At 48.3% G+C, this 25,000-nt stretch overlaps 4 protein-coding genes across 4 annotated transcripts in view; 2 read left to right on the top strand and 2 right to left on the bottom strand.

Annotated features, from left to right (window-relative positions):
* Positions 1 to 15,220: 15,220 nt before the first annotated feature.
* On the top strand, positions 15,221 to 16,120 carry LOC126569378 (endocuticle structural glycoprotein ABD-5-like). The gene is made up of 2 exons (XM_050226420.1): positions 15,221 to 15,407; positions 15,571 to 16,120. The coding sequence occupies exons 1-2, from the start codon at positions 15,238 to 15,240 to the stop codon at positions 15,809 to 15,811; spliced, it is 411 nt and encodes a 136-aa protein (XP_050082377.1). The 5' UTR covers positions 15,221 to 15,237; the 3' UTR covers positions 15,812 to 16,120.
* A 2,465-nt stretch (positions 16,121 to 18,585) lies between these two features.
* LOC126574517 (endocuticle structural glycoprotein SgAbd-5-like) lies at positions 18,586 to 19,100 on the bottom strand. The gene is made up of 2 exons (XM_050234774.1): positions 18,955 to 19,100; positions 18,586 to 18,871 (listed from the first exon to the last, which is right to left on the bottom strand). Exons 1-2 carry the CDS (start codon positions 19,098 to 19,100, stop codon positions 18,586 to 18,588), a joined length of 432 nt encoding a protein of 143 aa, XP_050090731.1.
* A 648-nt stretch (positions 19,101 to 19,748) lies between these two features.
* On the bottom strand, positions 19,749 to 20,960 carry LOC126569855 (uncharacterized). Its single transcript, XM_050227243.1, has 3 exons — positions 20,760 to 20,960; positions 20,533 to 20,672; positions 19,749 to 19,937 (listed from the first exon to the last, which is right to left on the bottom strand). Exons 1-3 carry the CDS (start codon positions 20,933 to 20,935, stop codon positions 19,807 to 19,809), a joined length of 447 nt encoding a protein of 148 aa, XP_050083200.1. The 5' UTR covers positions 20,936 to 20,960; the 3' UTR covers positions 19,749 to 19,806.
* A 3,438-nt stretch (positions 20,961 to 24,398) lies between these two features.
* The window catches only part of LOC126581784 (uncharacterized), a 1,085-nt gene continuing 483 nt past the window's right edge, over positions 24,399 to 25,000 (top strand). The window contains exons 1-2 of the mRNA XM_050245664.1: positions 24,399 to 24,603; positions 24,685 to 25,000. The exon at positions 24,685 to 25,000 is cut by the window's right edge and continues 483 nt beyond it. Coding sequence (XP_050101621.1) covers positions 24,479 to 24,603; positions 24,685 to 25,000 — 441 coding nt within the window. The 5' untranslated portion in view covers positions 24,399 to 24,478. The remainder of the gene's footprint in view (positions 24,604 to 24,684) is intronic.

Genomic DNA, 25,000 nt, shown 5'->3' with positions numbered 1-25,000 from the left:
ATGAGGAGATTTAAAGGTATAATCTATCGATTCCTATCATCAGTTACATGTTGATGCAATGAAAGATCCCCTCGCGGCTTTGATCGTCCGATACTTGCGCCAAATTGATCGTCCCTTGAGATGAAGCATTTCATGGTTCCCCTACAGCTTCTGCGATCCATCCATTGCTGTCCGAAAGAAAAGAATGACAAATTACTCTACCTGCCGGATGGCGCCAGTTAAGGTGTTGATTGGGAATCCGCGGTAGCGATTATTCCGATCTTAATCATGCCCCCCGCAAATATTTGAAACTGACGTGCCCCGGTGCTCTGCTATTCGGGCACACGCACTTTTTTTCATTCCGTTTTTTTTGCCCACAACGCGTCGAAAGCGTCTACAAAAGCATCCCACGCAGTATAATACGCAAGAAGAGAATGGCGCACATTGTTGCACGATCAATCGCGGGGGGGTTGCTGATGGGGGAGGTGCACAAAATTTATGTGGCATCCTCTGCGTGTCGCTGAGGGGGTGCTAATTTGTATTTTCTTTTTCAAATTGCTAATAAACCGTCCCGTTCGGTCGTCGGCCGACGCTAGGCAGAGAAGCGTTCACACCTGTTCCGGGTGGTTCTTTCGGGTTTTTGTTTCTTCTTTGTGCCGCTTTACGGCGGCCAATGATTGCCCGAGAGGAGAAGGATGTTCTTGCGATACAACCGTGATCTTGTATCGTGGCGCGTTACGTCGATCTTCTCGAATCACAGCTCAGGATAAATGGATTGCGAGTTCTTCCTGTCGACGTGACAGATCTAATTACGCGTGATCCGAAACGATCAGACACCAACCCGTGCCGTTCACGCCATGGATTGCGTACCTGACCTGCCCGAAGACAAAAGCTTGCCCACGATGATCACCCCGGCACCGACGAACAGCGATGCGGTCGACTCAGAAATGGGAAAACTGTTGGCCCGCCGTCAAAAGTCAAGGTTACGGAAAATGGAATAAATGCATAATTATGCTCACCGCGTGGGCGAAGCTCGGTGAGGGTGAATGAAAACCGCGTGCGTACTGCCCCGCGGTCATCGCTACACATAAGGTAATCAACATTCCGGAATGTAGCGCCCTGAAGCTGATCACAAGAAGGCCGTGCCGAGCAAAGGCTGCGAACAAAGCAATGTCAGCGGATGCAGCGCTCTGTGGTGCCACTTCTGGTTCAGGGTTAGATTGCCTAGGCTTGGCTTAGCTCGTCAACAAGGTATAAGGTGCCAACAGCAACAGGAATGGGCCAAGGAAATGGGTGGGCTCCAAAAAGTATGATAATTTCTGCTCCACCACCAGTGCAAGCTCATGTTTGCCTTGCTAATCCGTACTGGGTGGAGTGCAAATTGACGCTTCGGTGCTGCTGCTGATGCGATCCAAGAAGCCCCAATTGAAACCGTTGCCAACGATACGGGTGGTACGATGGTGGAAGAGGAATTGCATTAACAAGAAGGTGTCGTTACTTTTTGAAGAAAAGAGTGAATGAGTTTGGGAGTTGCATCATTCGGAATTCAAATATCTATGTTGATGTTCCCCCTAACCTTCAATCGTTTCGTTTTCCTTCAACGCTGGATGACGCTAAAAAGTGGGTCATTCGAGATGGGGCGTGCAGTACTGCACAGAGAAAGGAGATGTTATCTGATCAAAAAGTGCCTTTAATGTGGTTTACGTGAGGCGATGCGATGTCGGATGAAAAACGTTTAATTCTGGGAGATTTTTTTAATAATACTTGGCCCTTTTCTTGAGGTTTTTGTTTCGTAATCTTCTCGCAACACATAATGTACACGCTCTAAAATGAGATATTCGTTCGGTTGCTGTTAGTAGCTCCACCATGGAGTGCCAAAAAATATCCGCAATTCGCCATTCAATCCCCAAACTCACTTTCTTTCACTCTAAATGGCCATATCAGCTGCCATGTTCAAATGCCGGCAATTGAATTCACTGAAAGGACCGTACTAGGCTACGGATTGAAATTGAAAAACGATCGAGCTGTGGCGGTGATCGGTGTGATTCGGTGAAAATAGAACTAGCGATGGAGCAACATCATCGCCCTCTCTCCCTCCAGGTCAGAGGCGCAAACCAAAACTTATTATGCTAATCAATCACATTGCGTACGTTCTTTTTGCTCCGCTCTCGTATTTGGAGCTGGCTGGATGATCTGGTTGATGAGATTATATCACATTGGCATTGTCCCATTCATCCCGTTCGTTCGCTCTTTCGCTCGTTCGTTCGTGGCTTCTCGTCGGTGTGCCAGAGCAGCGGTGATTTGACACAAAATCATGTCTAACTCATGTACAGGTACACAACGCACTTCCCTGCGCGAGAAACGATCGTCCGCTGCATGGCGCCGGCATCGCGAGAGCGCCTTTCGGAGAGTGCGATCTCGCTCCGAATGTCACAAACAAAACCTTTCTCCTCCTAGCAATCGTGACGGTTCGGTTCGGCGGAGGGGTCCCACCGCGGCTGTTAGTGATGCTGTGTCGCGATAGCCACGATACCACGACCGGCGGGATGGACTGCGCAGAATGCACAGAACCACCGTACACCGGCACGGCCCTTCGAATCTCTTCCCGATAGTGGTGACGAAAGATGACAAACAAGGGACCCTGGGACCGCAGCTGATGATGCTTCTGCCCCGTTGGGTGGATAAGAAGTTGGGCGAGTTGCGTAACACTTGCGACGATGCGAACGAAGGGAACGTAGGCGACGATACTAAAAATGTCATCCTCCGGGCCCCTAGGGAAGAGGGAAGCGTGGTGCTGTTCTCGAACCGCAACAAAACCGATCGTCATCCGTTTCGGTGATTGGCGTTGTGTTGTGCTGTGGCCCTTTAAACCCCGCATGCACCCTTGAACGATAACGATTGATCGGGCGATCTGTTTCGTAAGGTGAATATTAATTAAGTGATCGCGATCGATCGATTATTGGATTCTGTTCTGCCAAAGGAAATGCGGCAGCACCTATAACCCTCCCACAGATGGTTCGTGAACCATCATCGTCATCGTCATCGAGACACGATTCCAGGGACCTGACGCAAGGTAAGTGACACAATTGGCGAATGGTGATCGTTCGTTTGGTTGGTTGGTTAATGAACGCGACGACGATGCACCCGCGATCTGATAAAGCGAACTTGTGGCGTGCGAGCGCGTGAAGATGACTTCACTAATCGTTTACCGCCAGTGACGGTATGGTCCAGCGAAGAGCCCTCTCAGCCGGGCCTTCCCAATTGAAGGCGAGAATGAAAGAGACTGCCAGTGCCAGTCCCATGTGGTTTTGTTTTGGGAGGCGAAAATTATGTAATTAATTTCGATGAGTCTTTGGTGGCCCCATGGGGTCCTCGTGTCAAAGTCACAACCTCGCCTCGTGCGCGCACTACCCTTGAAGAGAAGGAGGAGGAACCATCCGGAGGATTGGGATTATCCGATTGCCTAATGAATTTGACGAACGTGCCAGATCGAACCGACGACGACGGCGATGACGACGACAAAGCACAACAACAACAAGAAGAAGAAGATGATCGCGACGCACGGTGCACGGGACAAGGTTCCCAGGCCCAACCACCGCGTGACAAATGCATTAACTCTCGCACCTGCGTGCTGTTGGAGGGCACGACCAACTGGAGAGCCTTTTTCGGGGCCACGGTTATCACCAGAAACGATGCTAGGAATGAAGAAGCGCACCCCCGACGGCTTGAGGCATCATTTAGTTGTAAAAATGTTGGCAAAAGTGCGTTACTCGATGATGAAAGCGAATCCCTTTGGCTCACCACTCACCATCGTCCGGTGAAGGGTTCGCTCGATGGTTCGCATCTTCACGCGCGATATGTTTCCGTTATTTTTATGCTTCGATTGGGACAGACCATCACCGAAAAGATGCAGATGATGGGCAACGTGCGCGTTCCATGGCATGAGGTTGAGTTAGGAAATTCATAATCTTCGTCACCGAGTCAATCGGCAATCGGTTAATGAATGATCCGAGCGACGCACCGAGGTGAAGATGGCAGAAGTCAAACTCTCAGCTCAGGGGAGGTCAAACTCTGAACCTGTTCCTTGTCGTTTGCGAATGTCAGTTTAATTACTGGCATAGTTGAGAAAGAAGTTGTGTGCAGAAGCTATAAATTAAATGTCAAGCGCAGTAGTGGGTAGATCCCAGCGCCACGTTTGCGCCACGCTATGAAATGTATCCTTTTCTTGTGGAAGAATGGAATTTTCGGGCCCTAGCGATGAAACAAGAATGGGTTGCAAAATGTTACTTAACAATTCTTTTTGTCACTTTAACGCTCCGCATTAAGGGACGCCATTAAATTGTTGATACACATTCTGTCTGTCGGGCCACGGGTTGAATTTGGGACACATTTAGGCCGTGGGTTTGCCCTTTCAAAGGGGAGCACATCATTTCACTGAAGCCAACCAAAGCGCGGTGCTACACGCTGGATAGAAGAAAGATCATTTGTCATCAAACACGATCACGATCATCATGTGTCGGTGTTTTTTGGGGTGCGGTCGAGGTCAGTCAGTGTTGCGAGCGAACGAACGATGCGTGGTCACACATCCATCGCACACACATTTTATGCTTCGACCGAATGCCACTCGCGACCATATTCGCCACTCGGACGCGGCGCCCGGTGATCCCATCTGTTGTTTACCTTCTTCGTGCCCCACAACATAATCTCTGTAGCGTCTGGGGCGGGACCGTGCACTTACCTTAGGGGGAGGGCGAGTTACGAGTTGATAAATGATATGTAAATGGCGCTGGACCCCCAAAATCAGTACCCACCCTCAGCAGATCTTCATCTCGGTCTCTCTCTCTCCATCGTTCAGCTGACATTTTGGGCGAACCGTGGCCCCTGTGAGCGTTCTTCGTTAGTAAAAATTGAGGCCAAGCGCCTCGGACAGCCAGATGATGACCACCTCTGTCCGCTAGCTCATCTGGGCGTCGCTGAGATGTCATTGCATCAGCCCATCAGCCGGCCAGTGCGAATCGTTCCGATGTCCGAAAATGCTGAAGGGCTTGTTCGATCCCCTTGATTGGCCTTGGCTTGGTTCAAGAACGAGCTTCATCGCACGCTTCGGATCGATCCAAGATCGATAGAATGCCCGCTGTAACGGACCCGCCGTCGGAGGCCATCGAACCGGCACTGTTGACATTGAAAAGTTTGAACCACTTTTGAGATGGCGTGAAAAGTTGCACCAAAGCCGAACGGGCGTAACGGAGCTCTAGGAGTTTGTCCTCGAGACGCTCGTAGTCTGCAATCCTCCTCACGGTGCTGATCGTCGGACCCGTAGCCCAAGCTTGAAGACTTGAAATTAACGGTTTGACATGGCGCTCATCATCGTCAAGATCAAGTGCTCAGCCAGCGCGGTAGCACGCGAGAATGCAAGATCAATCCTCATCGCCACGCCAGCCAGCCAGCCAGCCAGCTCCATAGCTCCGCAAGGAGTGAAGAGTAATTATTTGCGAATTGGAATTAATTCGTCTCATTAGATGATTAGTGGTACGTTTACTGAACGAAGCAACCGACCAAATTCCGATCCGATCAGTAATCCGATCGATTCGTAGCTGATGATGATGCGCGGTGCTGATTCTTTGGCGCTTGTTTTGCTCACTCGGCGCTTCGTTTCCGAACGCGTTATAACCTCGATCGACCTGTTTCATTTCATGCTTTTGCCACGCACAGTGCAGATCGGTACAGCAATAACCAGCAATTCCTCGATCGCGCCTCCCTATTCTTTGCCGCAGTGGCCACAGCAGAGGATCCGCAAGACGCAATACAGAGCAGCGGCGTTCTCACGCTTTCCGCAAGCTTCCCCGGGATAGCTGCGTCTGGTTTACTGGTGGCTTCCTGTCCGTTCCATCAGCACGAATCGCCTTCTACGTGGTCGCTTTAATCACATCGCTGGAAGTGACGTTCGCATCTTTTGACTCCCGCACAACGGAACGGATACGCAGATCGCTCGAAGGAGGGTTGATGATGAAAAGAACTTTTTTTACAAGCGCTTTTTGTAGCGTTGGCGTCGGTAATTCGCGTTACACATTCGTTACAGGCCGCTGCGGTGTCTGGCAGAAATGCAATTAAAAAATCACGCCACATAATGTAATTAATCGAAACGGAAGCCCGCTCCGGGGGTGGATAGGAAACAAAGAAGGATAGGGGCCTCGAAGAGAGAGAGAGAGAGAGAACGATGGGCGCTTCCATTATTCTCGCGAGTAGAGATGGAGAGTTACTTTAGTTAATTTATTGGCGCCCGTGGAGTCATTCGTCTGGAAATCAAAAATCTTCGGGGGAAGAATTATCAAGCGACGAACCCGGAATTCGTGATGCGGTGCTTAACGTGTTTGTCCAATTTTACAGTTCAGTTCCGTAAACACTCAAACAGAACAGCCAGCAGCCCAGTGTTTAAGTGAAGTAGCTTAATATTTTCGCATTAAAATGGTCACCGATTATGGTAACCGTTTTGGACAAGTGGGTCTGGTAATATGCAAGAACGGGAAGCGCCATTGCCATTGGATTCGCGTTCTCCGCAATACCCCAAGGAGCCGGCAGATGGTCCCCCCGGGGAATGACGAAGCGATAAACTTCAATCGAGCGGCACAAATGGATGCGCACCGCGCGATCGAGCGCGATCGCGAACGCGACAAAACGCCTCGCCCTTGGCCGTACGACCCTAACTGCTGCTGACCGTACCAGCGAAGGTTCTGGCCTCTTCCCCACCCGGAGGGGGGTCAAGTGAATCCACCAACCACCACTCCACTCTTTCGGACGATAAATCGCGTCCCAATCCGGAGGTGCGTGGCGCAGGAACCGTGCGAGAATTGGTGGCAAAGATTTATTCTCGCCATCCACTGGCGCACAGCACGGCGATCGAGCGGATCTTACGCGGGACCGATCGATCGACCAACTGACCAACGACGACCACGACGACGACGACGACGACGACGCCGTAGATCTTGTGGTGCGATAGTGGCGCCGGGAATGGTTTAAAAGCGTCAGCACATCGCCATCGTCGGTATCTTTCGGCCGCTCGGCCATCGGTGGCACCCGGAGGGGCCAGGGGGTGTTTAAACATATTTTTACCCGCCTCTTCGCTCTCTCCAGAGCATAAGCGCCCCGAGGCAGTTTGTTTGTTTTAAGCATCGTGAGCTCGCGTGGCGGCGGTGGCGGCGGCGTTGTCGATTTTTTGTTTCGTGTTTTGCGCAACCCCTCATGCGCAGCCGCGGGGCAATCAATTAATGGAATTGCAACTATTCGAACGGAAAATACTGTACTGTGCCGGCGCCGATACCGGCCGCCAGTGCCTGAGAACCTGGAGGACAATTGGGGGAAAAAATTAGTCAATCCGCGGCCGTAAGTGATTTACTACGGGGCCCCATTGATCATAAGGCCCCAGAGCCGTAGGATCAGCCAATCCGGCCGATGGTTTGCATTATGATCAATGACCTTAACCGGCAGCGCGGTGCCCGGGGTATCGTTATGCTCCCGGTCGCAGCTTTCGGTTCGGTTAAAACAATGTGAACATTACAGCATCCACCGCATCGTTAGGATGCATATACGTCAAGATCCTGCTGATTAAAGGTGTAGCTGATTACATCGGATGGTTTTTTGTAAACTGTTTGCTCATCGTTTGATTTACAGAACGTTCGCCAACTGAGTGGCGCAAGAATCGCGAAAAAAGTTATGCGCGACGGAGCGGATAGTTTGTAATAAATTGATTGCTAATTGATCGTAGCATGACACCGGGGCCATCCTCACGATGTTCAGACAGATGCAGATGCACAACACCAAACGCAGACCTTGTGCGTTGTCCATATATGGTACCGGTGTGGCATCAAGGTCCCTCCTCCCGCGGTCGAAGCATTCGCGCTCATTAAGAGCGATAAAGCACGGGCCGGCATCTGCCGAGGGAAAGAAATTCAAGTTTTTTTTTTCTCTCGCTCTCCCGATTTTGCGCCACTCCGACAAGACATTTTGACATGGAAATGAAGAAGCCGCAAGTACGCACGCGCTAGCGCACCGAGCAAGGGGCTTGGCTAAACATCGCCAAACGCCGCCAGCATAATGCTCGCTCGATAATGTCAAGGTAGTGAAGAGTATGCTGTGGCGCGGTGTGATGTACGGTGTGTGGCCGGTCTCGTGTCTTTGTGGCACACTGGCACAGTGATCATGAAACTGATGCTGCCTGAGAGGGAGGACCCTCGCATTGCGTGTAACGTTCCCGTTTGCGTTTCCATTTCCATTTTTTCGTCCACCCAACACTCGACTCGACACTTTGCGAAGGAAATTGCGATTGAGACGGACGGAGTGGTTTGCGCAATGATCAGATGATGAGTAGCTTTGGCGATGAAAGTAGCAGCCGGTCTGACTGTCCGGCTGTCTGTTTGGCCACCAGCATCGAACGGTGTGCCCGGTTCGGTGACGAAGACAAGATTGATCGTCGACAAGACGTTCGTATCGATGAGACCCGGGGTCTTCACTTCGTGGTGACGGCATCCTGCTGACAGGTTAAAGTTCGAGTCAAAGTCGAAAAGAACACTCGCTGTTGGTTGGTTTGTTGGTTGCGTTTTAAGAATCCAAGCGATCATCACAACACACCGGTGCGCTATGGTCCTCCTTCGCCTTCTTAATGCCTTGACCTCCCGCAAATGAGTCGGTGATTTGGGTAAATTGAAGGAAATAAAAATCCGAAAACTTCCTAGCCCGAGCCGGAGGGGGGGGGGGAATATGGTAAGCATGGACACTGACATTTAGCTGGACGGTCTGGGCGTTTCGATCTGTTGCTTAAAATTAGATTGAAGCAAGCAGCAGCAGCGGCAGCTCACCGACTCAAGTGGTCAGCGTGATGATGGTTGCTTCTTCACTTACTTTTCCCCTCGCAAGCAGCACCGTGCGCCTTACCGTTGGCCAGTTTAAGCACCGATGAGGGAGCGAGCAAGTGGTCGTAAACATGGTTTCGGACATTGTTGCCGCCGGAAGGGTGGGAGCTTTGTTTTGTTACAAACATGTCAAGATCTAACGCGGTGGGGACGCCGGCATGGATTATGGTTTTACCGGAGCGGAGGTCGGGTTAACCTTTTTCACTTTCAGGGCAGGGTCACTGGTTGGTTGGAGAGACACCATTTCCACTGGTCAGTGGGTTTTCTGGGCCATTTCCAGTGGGCACATGTTTAGCGCTGCCGATGCTGATGGAGTTGTCCCGTTGTGTTAGTAGAACGTGGAAAGAATAGGAATCTCTCATCACTTAATATCCTGTCTATAAGAATCTATGCCAAAATATGGTGGTAATTTTTATTACCCAGCGTCCAGACGATGAGATATTATGCGCATAAATAGATGAAATGAAATAGAACTAACAGTTCTACAAATTGCGTGTTTGTTTGTTTGAAAAGATGATTTCTTTAAAAACAATTCAAAAGGAATGAGCTTCTTATTCGCAGCGGATTGAATCAGAAGGCACATGCTGCCATATCAGGCGAATACGGGGGTTGTGCGGAACGATATAAGTGATGTTTTTGACGACAAAGTCACAGATAAGCAGCGCCTTTCGCTAGCATCAATAATACATGACGAGCTCTGACGCGTTTGCGACCCAAAAGATTTTCCAAAATGTAATTGACGAATTATCTGAATATGCCAATATCATCATCAAGGTCTCTAGTTGATAATCGATGGTTTTCCAACTCCAAATCTTTTATTTGTTGGTCGTGAGCCTTGTCAATTGACGTTGATGGTGGCCTAGGACGTTTTTCGTCTTCAACACGTTCCTGACCGTCCTGGAAGTATTTTTCCCACTTATAAACATTCTAGTTTAACTTAGTACAGATATCAATGGTATTCTACATAATTCTTTACGTCTCCACAAACCCAATTTTATGCAAACTTTTTGCTCAACAAAATTCGAAATAGCAAGAAACGAAAGGTTCATTTTAGGTGCTCCCAAAAAATGCGTATTTAAAAAACTAATAAATATTTTGACGAATAACTTGTAATGATTGTCAATGGCATTGCTACCAACCAATTGAAAATACAAAAGAAAAATAAATCGTATACACGTGCCATTTGAATATCATTTTACCTTTTTTTGGCCACAGTAGTACAAGGGATCAGAAGGTACTGAAAAAGGATACTAGCGATACGAATGAAGAAGAATCTATTGTACACTAAACTTACAACCATGATAACTAGAACCGGGATCGCTTATCCTGCTGAAGTTGTTTTGACTTCGCCATCAATCGATCAAGAGAGGAATCCACACTTTATTGCAGCAACGATCTGCCTAGTGATCGGCACATTCCATAGCAGCATACTGTCACTGATGATGCTTCACCGGCGACGTTCCTTCCTCATCGTTGACCGTTTGCATCTAGTATCTAATTGGCTCCGTCACCTTTAGCCATCGTCTCTCCGCCACTGGTTCACGGGCACTGGTTTCATCTTCCAAATTCCAAACCGTTTGCAACAATGCAAACCCATCGTCTCCTCCACTCTCCCATCACTACAACATTCTGAGGCACAAAAACAAACGCCACAAAACACGCGAAACCTGTGGGCGCGCGCGTGTGGTAATGCATTCATCAAACAGTAAACCGACAACGACGACGACGACGACGATGGTGAAGCCGCAGATCAGCACGAGAAGCGTATCGGCAGCTCTAGGAGGTGTTAGCTAATCAATCACTATCGGTTTCCCGGTTGTGCCGGCCAACGTCTGTAGCTGCCTCTGTGTGTACAATGAGCGAGGTGGTTGGTGGAAGGAAGAAGCTTCGTTTGACATTTTGGTCCGTGGTCCCCCGCGATAGGATAGGACCCGAGAATCTATTTGCACCCACCCCGCGGGCGGTGGTGAATCTGCAAACGTTAGGCATGCATGCGTCAAGGTCACAGGCCACACTGGCCAGGCCTCCTGGCGAAGAATAGAATGCTAATGCGACCAAGCGATGCGAAGGATTTGTCATCCGGATTTCGCTTTCACACACCTCCACCGGACTCAGGACACTCGCCGCCAGAGACAGATGCAGAGAGGATCCTCGAGAAAGAACGCCCCCGGAGGCAGGTTGGCCGTTGCTGATGCTGAAGGCATTGCTTCGCGATTGCCTCATCGGTATTCGTGCTACTCGCGCTGATGGAAGATCGCTGCTACTCGATGGTTATCAACCGGAGGCCCAGAAGGCAAAACAAAGAAGAAAGTAAAGTGAAGAAGAAGAAGAAGATGAGGCAACCTCAAACACATTAACGATGTACGCGATGGCGCGGTGTGTTGTTCGTTGTAAAATAATAAAACCCCAGTCTTCCCCACAGGCACACGCATGGTGATGGAGCATGTTATTGATGCGCGGTAATTAAAGGAGGAGAAGAGACCTTGAAGGATGGAGAAGACGACGGTGCGGCATCCCGTGAGGTCAGGCGCATCCTCTTCTGCTAGCTGCTGGCTACCGGTGCCGCGAAGTGCCGAAACCGTGCTGGCAGGTGAACCGGCACCGTCTCCACCTTCACCACCCCGTGCCTCGTTATCGTATACCGCAATCCGTGTCACCGGGTGGATGGGAACATTTTGCACGGCGTTTTTTTTTTTGATTTGCCAAGGCCTTTGACCTTTCGACGGAACGGGGAGGGTGCCAAATTGGGAACGAAAGGTCGCCGATCCACGGGACGACTGGGCATCTGCGCGTTAGAGGCTCCAGTGGTCCAGTTTTAAGGGTCCAAGATGACGACGACGACGACGACGACGATGATGGTTTTATGGAGCCCAAAATCACAATACCAGCTACCAGGATCATAAATCATCGTCTCATCGTAGGCTGGCTGGCTTGCTATCGGCCTGGTTTCCTTCCAAAGCACTGAGTCTCACCCCCCCCCCCCCCCCCCAAAAAAAACCGCCCAAAGGCATATCGATGTTGCTGTGTTAGTGCTATGCCATTGAGCAGATTGTGCACATAGTTTGCATTTTTGTATGCATACCGATGCTGCCCAACAGACAGTCCGACGTGCTGCAGCAGCTGGCGAAATGTCACCCATAATGCTGGTGCAGCTACTGTTGCTAGCCGTCTCCCTTCCCATTGAAAATGACCCGTTCGAACGGGTACAGATGGTGTTCCACTCCGGAGCTGAGGCTTTATCACGAGACATCTGTCGATTGCTGCCAGTACGGTGCGGTTCTAACTGTCCAAGAACTGTACGCCACCATTTGTGCCAATGTTACGGCCGTAGCATAGCACAACGAGCGAAATCGATTGGTGGTGGGCTCGGTCATCGTCAGTGACATTTTATGATGCGCATGCCCACCAACCGGCAAACTAGCGCCCTCTTGCGCTTGCGCTGTCCCCTTCGACCTCACGAGAAGAAACAGAAGAAGATGCGCATAATGCAGCTGCACCAACACGGGACCGAGACGCTGGTTTTTTTTTTATTGATCAGCAGCCCTGGTGGCGGTACTGCACAGCATAAACTGGTCGTCGTTGTCGTGCCGGAGACGATCGTACTGGTACTCCAGTGCTCATTGTGCAATTTGCATCAGGCCATTTCACTCTCACGGCGATCGGTGATCCTCGATGCCACGTTGCCCGGTTCGATTCGTTGCGGGCTTGTTCGGTGAAAATTTATGACGCTATTTAGCGCCAAGTTGCTCTTGTCCGCTAGACCGTTGCCCTAGGTCGCTCTCTTGTTCTGTTCCTTGTTCTCTTCTGGGACAGGACAGGATGGGACTGCTCGCTGATCGTGGGTAATTCCTTGATGACTATCTACCCGGAGCAACTTCCGGTGCAATGACCAGCCAACGATGGTGGTGCGGGGGGATTTTTCGGATGCTAGCGAAGCTGAACGTCAACGCTTGGCCTATGAACTGACATTTGCATCCCATCGTGTCTAATCTCGGTTACACGAAAGTAGTTTGCTGGCTACTGCCGCGTTCGAGTCTCGCAACCACCATCACGGGCCAGCTGCTGCAACGGCCGCTGACGATGGCCACTGCATCGAAGCCGAAATGTCACGATTTATGGGACAATATTTTCGGGATATTTATGAACCCTGTCCGCGTACAAACGTATTGCAAGCAACTCCACTAGTTCTCGCTCGCCCTAGAAGGCGAAGATGCTCCAGTGACATCGCACCGGGGGCAAGGATCAGGGATCGAGCTCACAGCTCTTACTATCGACGAAACATCGTTCATCGAGCTTCATTTTATTGCCAAAGATTTATCGCTTAACCAACCCGGCGACCAATTGATGGCGATTAATTACCGGTCGGCACTAGCCGCGGAGCGAAATAACTGCTTCATTGTCACCGACGGTGGTGGCCCTGATGTGCGGGCAATGAAAATGGCTCGAACGCGTCGAATTCCGTTCTATCGGTCGCTTCCTGCTGCCGGTGCTGCTGCTGATGCTGCCGCCGTGATGGACACTAAACGGTGTCAATGGGCCGCCTAAAATGGACAATCATCTTTGAAACTACTGGGAACCTGGCACCCGGCAGCACCAGCATCTCACGACGAATTCCGTCGTTTCGGAAGCTTCTGAAGCGACTCATCATCGTGCCATCGCTTCGATGGTGCTTGATGACGGTGCGGTGAAGATGCTACTGCTTCTCTCTCGGTTCCGATCAATTAGACGGCATTGATAGATCGATGCGCCGAAGGACACAATCTTTTGACTCGTTTGTTTTGGATGTTTTGATCCATCTCGTTGATAAAGGTTTGAGTTTGAGTTTTTTTTTAACAAAAATGTCTTGCGTTATGAATTGATTTTGCCGTTACGGGGATAATTAGTAGCGCCATAGCGCATGTGCTCACAAAATGCTCAAAATGCCGAACCTCCGAGATGCGTACGACCAACCGACTCAAACGCACCTCATCATGACCTTTCGAGGACACGGACGGAACGAAGACTCACGCCGTGAACCGTAAACCGTAAACCTCCTCCGGTGCTTCTGCCTTCGGTACTACAGCGTGGAGCGTGGAATTGTTTTCTGATGGGAAACAGTGGCCAATGGAAGCCAGCCGGTGGGACGCGCCATATCGCTATCGTTGCCCCGCTGTGTGACGACGCTCTTAAGACGAAGACTCTCTGCGCTCGGCGTTAATTTATCCATTTCCGGCTGATAGTTAGCCGCGGCTACGAGCTTCTGTGCTTCTCCCGTGGTCAACCGACCAATCAGGGTATGATTGACAATAATTTTATGCCACGCGGAAGCATCGCTGGTTCAGCTCTAGCACCAGAGGATCCGCTAGTGGTGCTACTGAAGAAATATGCTAATGGATTTGTGCAAACAGTGCGCGTCCAGAGATCGATTCCGATAACCCGCTAGTAAGCGTTACTCATTTCACAAGCGGCCACAAACGATCTGCGCCCTAGTATTGATCGTTCTGTTTGATCTGAGATCTAGTGTGTTGGATGCGTAGTTGCATCAATCATCTGTAGCATCTTGCAACGCCGCATCCAGTGGTTCATCAATCACCGAAGGGCCGTGCTCGTTGTCAGTTAAATTAAGTCACTATCAACAGGGGGGGGCCCTAGCGCTGTGGCAGGCAGAGCGTCGCTGATCCGGGGGGGTTCGTCGCTTACACTGCGCATGAATGAAGTCTTTCGTCTGTTTTGCGTTTGTGGAGCGTTTGCGGAGCGTATGATCGAAAGGAAAAGTGATGGAATTGAAAGCATTTAACATAAATCGATTGTTTTCTCTCTCTCTCTCTCTCTCCCTCTTTCTCTCTCCATCTTTCCGTCGAATCGTATCGTATGCTGGGTGCAGATGCTGATGATCCTTACGCAGAACCTCTTGTACGCTCTCTCTCTCGCAACGGCTTGACAGATGACGAAGACGCCAACGGTCGCAGCACAGAATCTCCAAACCATCCATTCGACCCACCCACTAACGACCCCCCCATCCGTTCGGTTGGTTTTTCCGCCAAAAACGTCTCTCGTTTTGCGTTCGCGACCTGATCTTCGGTTCGCTCGTACGCCAATCGTTGGTTCGTTCGTTCGTTCGTTCGTTCGTTCGTGTTGTTGTTGTGGGTCCCGATGTGGAGATAAGCAATGGGGCGAGGCGGGAGGCCTAGAGATGCTGAGATGCTCGGGTGCGGGTAAGTGCGAGTTGGGCGATGGGTACGTTGGTGGGCTCGGTATATAAATGGGTGTCTTTGGGTACGCTGGTACATCATTCCGCATCGAACCGGCCATCTCAACAGCCACATTTCTCTTCGCACAACAGAACCATTCGTTCGCCAACAACTAAGTCAAGATGAAGCAGTTCGTAGTGTTCGCTAGTGTGTGCTGTGTCCTGTTGGCAGGACGTGTCGTGCTCTCGGCACCAGCCCCGCAGGCCCCAACAGCTACCAGGACCGGTGCGAACGAAGTGCAAACGGTGCGGTACAACAGCGAGAACAACGGGCTTGATGGTTACAAGTTTACGTAAGTGGTAGCCTCGACGGGATTGTGGCGCGCGCTTGGTGGAATCGCGTGACAGTTTCTAGTGTGACCGTAGAAAGAGTGTGTTTGGGGGCATCAGGATCGTGCACGTGTTTAATACTCCTCCTTCTTCTACTTCTTCTTCTTCTTTTCTCCATCCATTCAGCTACGAGCTGAGCGATGGTCAGATCCGCTCGGAAGTCGGAACGTACCGTGATGTGAAGGATGCAGAGGGCAAGGACGTGAAGGCACTGTTCGTGCAGGGTTCGTACTCGTTCGTCGGTCCGGACGGTCAGACGTACTGGGTGAACTACACCGCCGATGAGAATGGTTACCATCCGAAGGTCGGAACTGGCCCAACCGGTGGCATCCAATCGGGCCAGGATGCTCCGATTGCGAGCGCTTAAACAAGCGGTGTCCTTTAGTTTTACCAGCCAGCCAGCCAGCCAGCCAGCGAGACAGCCAGCGAGCCAACCAGAACGTCAGTTAGTCAGTCAGAAGTCAGAACCTTTCGTCCCGGGGGGACTGTCCTCGGAGCGTACTCAGTGGATTGCAAGAAGACGAACGAAGGAACGAGCGAGCTGCACAGGAGCAGCGGTGGAATAGCCCACGAGGAAGACGAAGATGACCACGAATGCGTGCAATGCGCGTGCATGCGCTAAGTCAGTGGCACCAAGTTTCCTAGACTCTTACGAGCGATGAGTTCGAGATGTAAATATGGATGCTTTGTGTTCCTTAGCTAAAAACGAAGGAAATAAAATAAACAAAGTAAACAGGAAAAATGTAGTCTCGTGCGAGTGCTGTCTTTTATGCTTTACTATAATGTATCTGTTCAAAATCTTTCTTTTAACCCTCATCGGTTCTTTGTATGCGCGCGCATACAATTTGGTTCGAAAATATCAAATTATTCAAAAATGGTTCGATGAAATTTTCTGAATTTCTCCAAAATAGATTTATTTTGATCATAGAATAGAAATATATCACTAAAAAATTTTAGGCATGTGTAGTATCGCCTGAGAAGAAATAGTTACAAATCGGTTCTTGTGTATGCGTACGCATACACATACATCCGCCATATGTATTTAGCCGAAAAAAATCATTTTTGAATCTCTGAAAATATGAATTCAGGTAAAAAACATCTATTGTCCGGTATGGTGAACGAGTTACTCAAATTTGAAACTGATCGAGCAATATTTGGAGCTACGGCGCCGTTATAAACCTTCAAGCGATTTCATGGTTGCAATCGATATGAGGATCTAGCGGAACGTTTGATTTATGATGAATTCTGATCGATCAGAAATGTGTTCTAAAGGTGCAATAATAATTTGAACACTATCTTTAAACTAGGAAAAAATGTAACAGTCGATGAAAAGTTGGTTCCATTTCGAGGGTGATCTCCGTTCCGTCAAAATAATCCATCAAAACCTGCCAAATATGGCATGGTAATGGCATGGTTTTATGTGTTTCGAAACTCAATACACAAATTTATAAATGTCGTGATCGATGCACCGTTTCCAAAAGCAACTTAGGACTTACTGTTTTGGATTTGAGGAAAGGAATATGCGATAAGATTATAATATGCAGCCATGGCATGATCATCAATATGATATTTGCAGCAGATCTGCCAAAAAATGGAGAAAAGCGTACTTTTTCAAGGTTTTTCATATTTTTCTCAAAAAACATGATTTTCTATTTGCCGGTTTAACAACGCAAATTTTAGAATTTTTGACACGTAGTAATTTTTTTTCAATAAAGAACATTCCAATGAATAAATAAAAAATATCAGAAGTGGTTAATTTTTGTTTTTGATTTTTTGAAAAAGGTTGGAAAATTTGTGTATGCGCACGCATACACAAGAACCGATTCGATGCAATTTTCGAGGGACCGATGAGGGTTAATGTTCGAATTGATCTACGATATTTTTAAGTGCTATTGGGAAATTTGACGATTGTGTTGGTTCTGCCTAAGATGTTGTATTAAGATTCATCTATTTCTTTTTTTCGTTAATCTTTTTCTGAGTTCGGATGATAATCCAGGCAGCTTTATGTTGAACTAACGTTTGATGAATCCAAATCAAACGCTACTCCATAATTATTGCTTGCGTTCACGTTGAAATAGATAGACATTTCAAAAACGTCCTTTTAAAAACCAGCAAACGAGAACATGGTTCGATTAGCATTGATAAATCAAATTTATTTAAAAAATAGCCTGAAATTAAATACATTTTATGATTTGATGGTTGCTAACGAAAGCCATGGTATTTATACGCATCCGACGAAATACCAGCAACCACAAACAAACTATAAAAGTGTTTTTTTTTTCTCAAACAGTCGGACCTGTAGTTTAATTCTTCAAAATCGCGGTCCCGTATTCCTCACTCTCAGTTCCTGGTGGCTTTACACGCATTCCTTCAATAAATAGTATTTTATTCCAAATTATTCCATCGAAATAATATTTTTTTCTTCTCTACATTATTTTCTGAACTTGATGAGTCCTCCGGGAGGGATTCAATGGATAGGGCTAAGAAAAAACCACAGGAATGGTTCTTCCTCCCCATCAGGAATGGTCCTGTATTTTTACATTAGTTTTGGAAATATTGTACGCTAGTGTTCGTACTTTAAATCAATCGCTTCTGTTCAAACGTTCGTCGAATTTAATTAAACTCTTGTAAGTAAGATAAGTTAGATCTTATATCTGTTAAGCGATTCACTCAACGATTTCTAAAAAAACTGACGAATGCAAACTAGTATCGACACACGCGTATTTTAATGATGCATCTGTTTCTCATCCGCAACGAGCACCTGGAATAAAAAAACAAAAATCATGATGCAATTTTTATTCCGCAAACTGTATTTACCATCTCTGCGATGTATCTTGCTTAAAACATTTTAAAAATATACTTATAAAATGAAAAGAATCCCACCGTCGCGGCCGATCGGAAGCAATGCTCATTGGCTTTGCGCATGACAAAGGACGAACCAAACCAACCCATACTACTCATTACTCAAGGGGTCAAACGATGAAGGATAGGACAATCATGCGTGCGGTGGAAGGATGTTTCGAAAAAATCGCCACCCTATCAGTTCCATTTGTTTTCCTTTATTCAAATGAACTGTCGGTCGTCTCGTTCACCTCTGCTGTATTGGGCGCAGTGAAGAGGAATCATTGATCATTAATCAATTCACTGGGCATCGCTGCTAGGTGCTGCTGCTGCTGCTGTTGCTGGTGATGATCGTTTGCCTCTGCGTAGGTCTAGCGTGCGATCCGTATCGGCGTCAGCGGTGCCCATCCTGGTGCGGTATCCGTTCTCATCGGCCGTGTACTCCACCCAGTACGTGCGACCATCATCACCAACGAACGAGTAGCGTCCTTGGACGACCACGACCTGCACTTCGTTGCCTTCCTCGTTCTTGGCACCCCGAAGCGTACCTGCCTCTTGGCGCTGCTGCTCATCGCTCAGTTCGTATCTAGAGTGTCAGTGGAAACAGGATGCAGATCAGCATTACATTTCCGTTTTCAATACGCCCTTTACCACCCGACTTGCACTCACTCAAAATTATATCCTTCGTTGGCTGCATTGTTATTCTCGTAACGCAAAATGTAGGGCGTAGCGACAGGATCAACGGGAAGGCTGATCGTTCCCACGATCACGGACGCCAATGTCACCAGTAAACACAAAGCTGCAATCGACTGCATTGTGGCACGTTATCACTATTCAATTCTTCGGCAACTTCTGATGCTGCTCGATGAATGTTTGCTAACTTTTATACCTGGCGCAGTTTGGGCATAACTTTTCAGGTGAGTGATTTGCCCAACGTCATCATGTGGCGGTTGCACATGCAACTTAGTAAACAGAAAGATTATTTTAAGAGTGTTTTGGTTTCAACATAGGGCAGCCCATTCAGTAGTAATGGGAAGTCATCAATCAACCAAAATTTGCTTATTGGTAAGAAAGCGCGCGCGTGAGAGAGATAGGTACAGCACTTGAACAGCGAATTGCCTTTGATACCCGAGAATGACATGTAGCGGCGAGATACCATATCTTAATCTCGAAGAATTCGTCACCTAAAACGCCTTCGTGTTTAGCATATTTTGCTCGCAGATAACTATAAGCTACGGCAGTTGTTTTGGCTTCAAGGATACACGCTGAAGGCTAAGAGACAACATCTTTAGCGTTTTGAGTAATTCTCTTGGTTTTTTCTTAATTCTTATTCAAACACAAAGCTTATTTACGACAAACTAGAGCAAAAAATCATCCTTTTCAGCATACTTTCTTCTTGGTTTATTGTATAACTTGTCCTTACAACCACTTGTTTCAGATCACTTGGTGATCATCGTCAAGGTATTCGAATCCAATTTAGAAGCTGTCATGTTCTGTAGGCTGATTGTAGCGGTGCTTTCTTTACTTTTTACCGAAAATGAACGTCTTCTCGATGGAGAATGTCTTTGGCTGGACGAGATGCAGCCGTTTGATGTCACTGATTTGATTCGTGGCCTGCAGATTCTCCAGGATTCCTTTGAATGCCGTTCGCTCTGAAATAATTGAAGAGAACAGATCGATTAGAGTGGGATCAGTGATCATTTAATCAATAAAAATAAAAACATGGTCCGGGAAAAATTAATCAAGTTGGTTGAAAAACTAAAACTAAATCATTTCCTGAAGATTGATTAAAAATTAAAAGAAATCGTAAAGTGAACTACCTTTTGCAACGCACTGTCTCGGTTTGAGCAAATTTGAAAAATCGAATACTGCTGCTCGAAATTTTTAAACCAGTCGAGCAGTGTGCTGTGCTCAATTTGAATCGCTCGTTTTTCCGTGATTTTTAGAACATACTCAGGAAATTACAAAATAGGGACAGAATGCTATTGCAGACAAGCGTTTTCAAGCTTATTCACCTAGAACTATCATTTAATTAATTCTATAATGAACAACGGACTTTTTGAGGTAGCTTGAGGTTGGCCAAAGAGTTCGGCCGATTTGTGATCTACACAGATCGGCAGAACGGCCATAACGGCACTCTTCAACCACCACAGACAGCCTCAATCTGTACCATCAGTCATTGACCCGAATGACGAATCCTCTCGCTATCACTATCGATTAACACCCTCCCCGGCATGCGATACTTACTGTCGATCTTCTGCGTGGTCTCCACGTGGTAGGTGTAGTCATCTTGCAGCGACTTTAGCACCCACTTGCCGCTAATCTTCAGCGTATCGTAGTCCCAATCGTACACGTACTGCGAGTAATCCACGATTTTGAGCTGAAGCCTGCAGATAGAATAAAAACAGGCAACTCTTTTGATCAGACACCGTGCGTACGGCTTCGAGCCTTTGGGCCGGGGGCCTGACACTTACTCATCACTCAGCACTTGGTTCACAAACTCCGTTCGGTTCGAGATTCGCTCCGTGACGTAATGCGAGTAGCTTAAGAACGCATCGGTCCCTGGAAAGCGCTGCGTTAGCAACAGACCAACCAGCATCGCACCGATCACCGCACCAGTTCCGAAGCACTTTCCACCGAGCCGAGCCATGTTGATGATGTTGACAGTTCTAGCGACACTTGGGCAATGGACTCCGACTGGGAGGCCGGGCGAATTTTATATTCACTCCCGAAAAAGGCCCGTTCTACCCAGTGGTCAGCGGCCAGCGGCTGACGGCGACGACGGCGGTCGCTCCGATCGATCGATTAGCCACGTGACGGCGGTAGCGCGTCGTGGCGATCGTCTTCGCGAGAAGAGATGTATCTTAGTGGTTTAGGTTACGTCAAAGCGAAGGGTGGGGCAAGAATGAATACCCCGCGAACCGATGGCCCTGAAGAGGACGCGGCGCACAGCCGGGATCGGGAGAGGAAGCTGCTGCCGTGCTGCCACGACACCGCATCGCCACCACTTCCTTCAACGCAAAGAAGCATGGACGGAGTGGAACAATTGGAGCCTTTCGAAAAGGGGTTTTTTTTGTTGTTGCTGTCGCTCACGCTCTTAACGATTCTATTTGCTCAACAAGTGACCGCTCGGCGTGGTCGATCGGTGGCGCAATTGCGCCGATCTGCCACCTGTTGCGGTGTTTTGAAGGATGCTGTTTTTGTGCGTCAATTCGATTAATACGAGCCGAATCTTGATTTGCCGCCACTTAGCCCGCTGGTATGGTTCGCTCGTTGATTCAGGAAATGTCTGATCGATGATCTTTACGCTTCGGTACATCGGAGGGAGCGCATCGCAGCGGGTGATTTTTTTGGGCTAGATTAAAGAGGAACTTAATTTGGATCTTTTTGCTGCATCTCTGTCCGAATGTTGTCAAGGTTTTCAGCCCCTCGGGCCATTAGAGAGGCGCATTTGGCATATGCATTTCTATTAAAGTTATTTTTAGACGGAATGGCCCGTTCGATTACTAGAGAAATCTGCACGGGAATAGCGCGGGATAACTGGATTGGAACCAGTTTTCGGAAGATTGGAAATTTGGATTTCTACTTTTACTGTTCAGCAGACGATAAGATGTTAGTTGTTTCCACCGGGAAGCACCGGTGAACGATCGTTTGACTGCTGATGCTAGAGGCAATTAGCACCTAAGCACATTACCAAACCGATGTGTTTGACCACCTGTGTTGAACCTACAGTCAAAGAACTGTTGCTTTGTACTCACCGGGCGATCTTACTTTCGATTTTTCAGTTTACTTTTCATAGCTGCCGTGAAATCGCTTAGATCATACGTTAAAAGTAATCCATTTGATGATTGAATAAAAGAAAATAGAATCTGAATGTTCGGATGGTATTGCATAATAAAGTGACCAACTTCACAGAATATGCTGTCTCCGCTCGTTTCTGTTTGATGTAAATAGGTTTTCTTTTCTTTCGTTCTTTGGCCAGCGTTTATGCGTTAAACAATTAACAAAGGTAAAATGAACTGAATTAAAACATTTAATGAGAAAATAGTTAAAAACTAATCTAGAATAAACTTGACTAAAACCATAGACACCACACTAGGTATCAAAAGTAAAATTAATTGAAAATCAAATAGTTTAGGGAAAACGATCTTCAGTGACTAAGAAGACATGAACTTTTTGTAGAATCAATGCAGAAAAAAATAAATCTGAGAATTGAGTCTTGATCTTCTCTCTCATTTGCGCTCAAATTATTTATTGATAGCTGGGGCAGTGTTTCGATGGTTTCTGCTGAGAGCCAAAGAACCGAAAAAGGAACGGATTTGCGTCATTAGCATGCATTCTTTCTTTCTACGCACACAATGCTAATACAATATGGATCACGTGATGTAAAAAAGTCCCGAAAAAAGTCATTCCTCTCTGAAAAATCCGTTAGCGTGCGGGGATAGATCACTGTATTCGACTACCGCATCTCTTTTTAATCGCAAAATAGAAGAAAGATTAATTTCTTGTAACATTTATTACCTCAAAAACCTTGCAACACCGCCGTTTCGGTAGTTAAACTTTCGTCTCGCCCAAAAAAGTATGCCATCTGCGTCCTATACGAATGCTAAAAACGGCGATCCATGAGCGATCATTATTGGAAGCATGAGAAGAATCGCTGATCATCCGCGACGGGCGACAGATCTTAGAGACCTCAAGAATCCACGGGCGACGTACCTACCTGTTTCAATATTCATGACCATTATGATATGTTCGGACCGCTCGCCGCGAGCCGTGAATGGGAGAAAGCGACGCCGTAACACTCGTGTAGCTAGAACGCAGAATTCATTGCTCATCGCTGGCCAAAAAGTCTGGAAAAGACTCGTTCTCGGCCCAAAACCCTGCCGTGGAAGGGCCAACGAACCTATGTCGGGGCCTTTTGGGTCTCATTTTCGGTGCGATGCGATGCTTTATGGTGCACCCTTACGGTGGTTGGTCAATGTTAGCGAAGCGCGATTTGGCATTAGGCAGGGGCAAGAAGCGAAGTAGCCGTGAGAGAGAGAGAGAGGGGTCCCGTTCAGTCTGGCTCATCTGCCCCGTGGACAATTCGCAGCTTTTGTCACCGTCGCGTCGCTGTTCCATTTATGAGCTAAGCAAAGAGAACCGGTATGGTACTGTGGTGGGGTGAGGCGGGGGGAGGGATTCGTTCAGTCATTCAGAACTGACCATTCCAGTTTTTGACGCTGTTTTTTTTTCGCCCATCCGTCTCCGGCTCACGTTCTTCCTCAATGGATTACCGAACGAGAATGGTTGGATGTGTTTGTTTGTTGCCTTTTCGGGTGGCCGTAGCCGGTAGTCGGTACGGTGCTAACCAGTCGACACCGAGGCGGATCAGAGGATGCTCGTGCGTCTGCCGTACCGTGTGCCGTGTTCCGGTTTGTGCTCCAAAACGGGGATTTTGTGTTACAGATTTGATCTTGACACCCGGAGCAGCAGCAGCAGCAGCAGCAGCAACAGCATCCAGCCCGTGGTTGATGCTGCGTTTTTGAATACTTTTGGCCCTCCTCTGACACTTTGACCGCTCCGGTGGCTTGGTAATGGGAGAATCTGGTTGCAATTAGGTGCCACTTGATGGTGCCCTGGTTGACCTACGGAGCATCAGGGTGGCTGTAGAGATGTGCTTTGGTCCAGATTTGATCTTACCGGAGGAGGGATGCAGGATTGTTGCGCACCCGGATCGTAGTGGACCCTACGTTGAAGCTTGAAGGGTGAAGGTCATGGCGTTGTAATGATGCTTAATGACCAAGCAGAAAAAGGGGCGCATCCGCTGGGCGCTAGATGAGTCTATAAGGCGTCAACATGGATTAGTCGGCAGCAGGTTGCGTTGTGTCGATCAACAGGTGCCGCTTGGACGTCACTTCAGGAACCGAAAAATCCCCTTCTACCGCGAGTACGCATCGGAAGTGGCGTCCACTTCAAGATCACAAGCTGCTGCTGTTGCGAACGAATCGTAGACGTATGGCAAGTGGTAGTGGATCGTAATCGCTCGTTCGAGAGCCACACCAAATGGACGTATTGGTGGAAGGCGCAAATGAGCGCAGCTGATGAGCTGCTGTTGATGCGGCAAAAAACAAAACCATAAGTAGTCGATCGAGTGAGGCTCTCTAGGCCAAGCGCAGCGTTCCGTTCCGCGACCGTACACCACCGGGCAGTCATGGAGCGAAGCTGGATGAAGACGCTCGCGATCGGTCTGCTCTGCTGTTTACTGATCGTGTGCACGGATGGCGCAGATCAGTCCGTCACCGTGGATGACATTATACGGTCCGTTACGGCAGTTCGGTAAGTACCAAGCAGGTCTCACGGTCTCACCTGTCACTCTCGAGCGGAGATTCATCTGTGCACAACTTTATCTCATTTTAGTGCGCAGATTGGAATGGCACTAAAGGACCGGATTGCACAACAAACTGCCGGGAACCGGATTGCACCGGTGAGACCACCGAACACGGCTAGCGGACGTGTTCCTGGCCTGACAATCCTGTTCCGTGGTGTGCCGAACAGAAATCGAACGACAACAAACAAGTTCAACGGTTATCTGCCACCTCTGGAAGTTAGCACGTTGGGAACAACCACGATAACACCAAGCAGCAGCACCGGAATGGTCAGTTCTGAGGGATTCTCCACCTCAACCAGGCCACCAGTGGATCCGGAGGAGAGCCCTGATCCAACGAGTGCTCTG

The sequence above is a fragment of the Anopheles aquasalis genome, chromosome 2, assembly GCF_943734665.1.
Source record: "Anopheles aquasalis chromosome 2, idAnoAquaMG_Q_19, whole genome shotgun sequence".
Taxonomy (NCBI): Eukaryota; Metazoa; Arthropoda; class Insecta; order Diptera; family Culicidae; genus Anopheles; species Anopheles aquasalis.
This window is presented reverse-complemented; position numbering and strand designations above follow the sequence as displayed.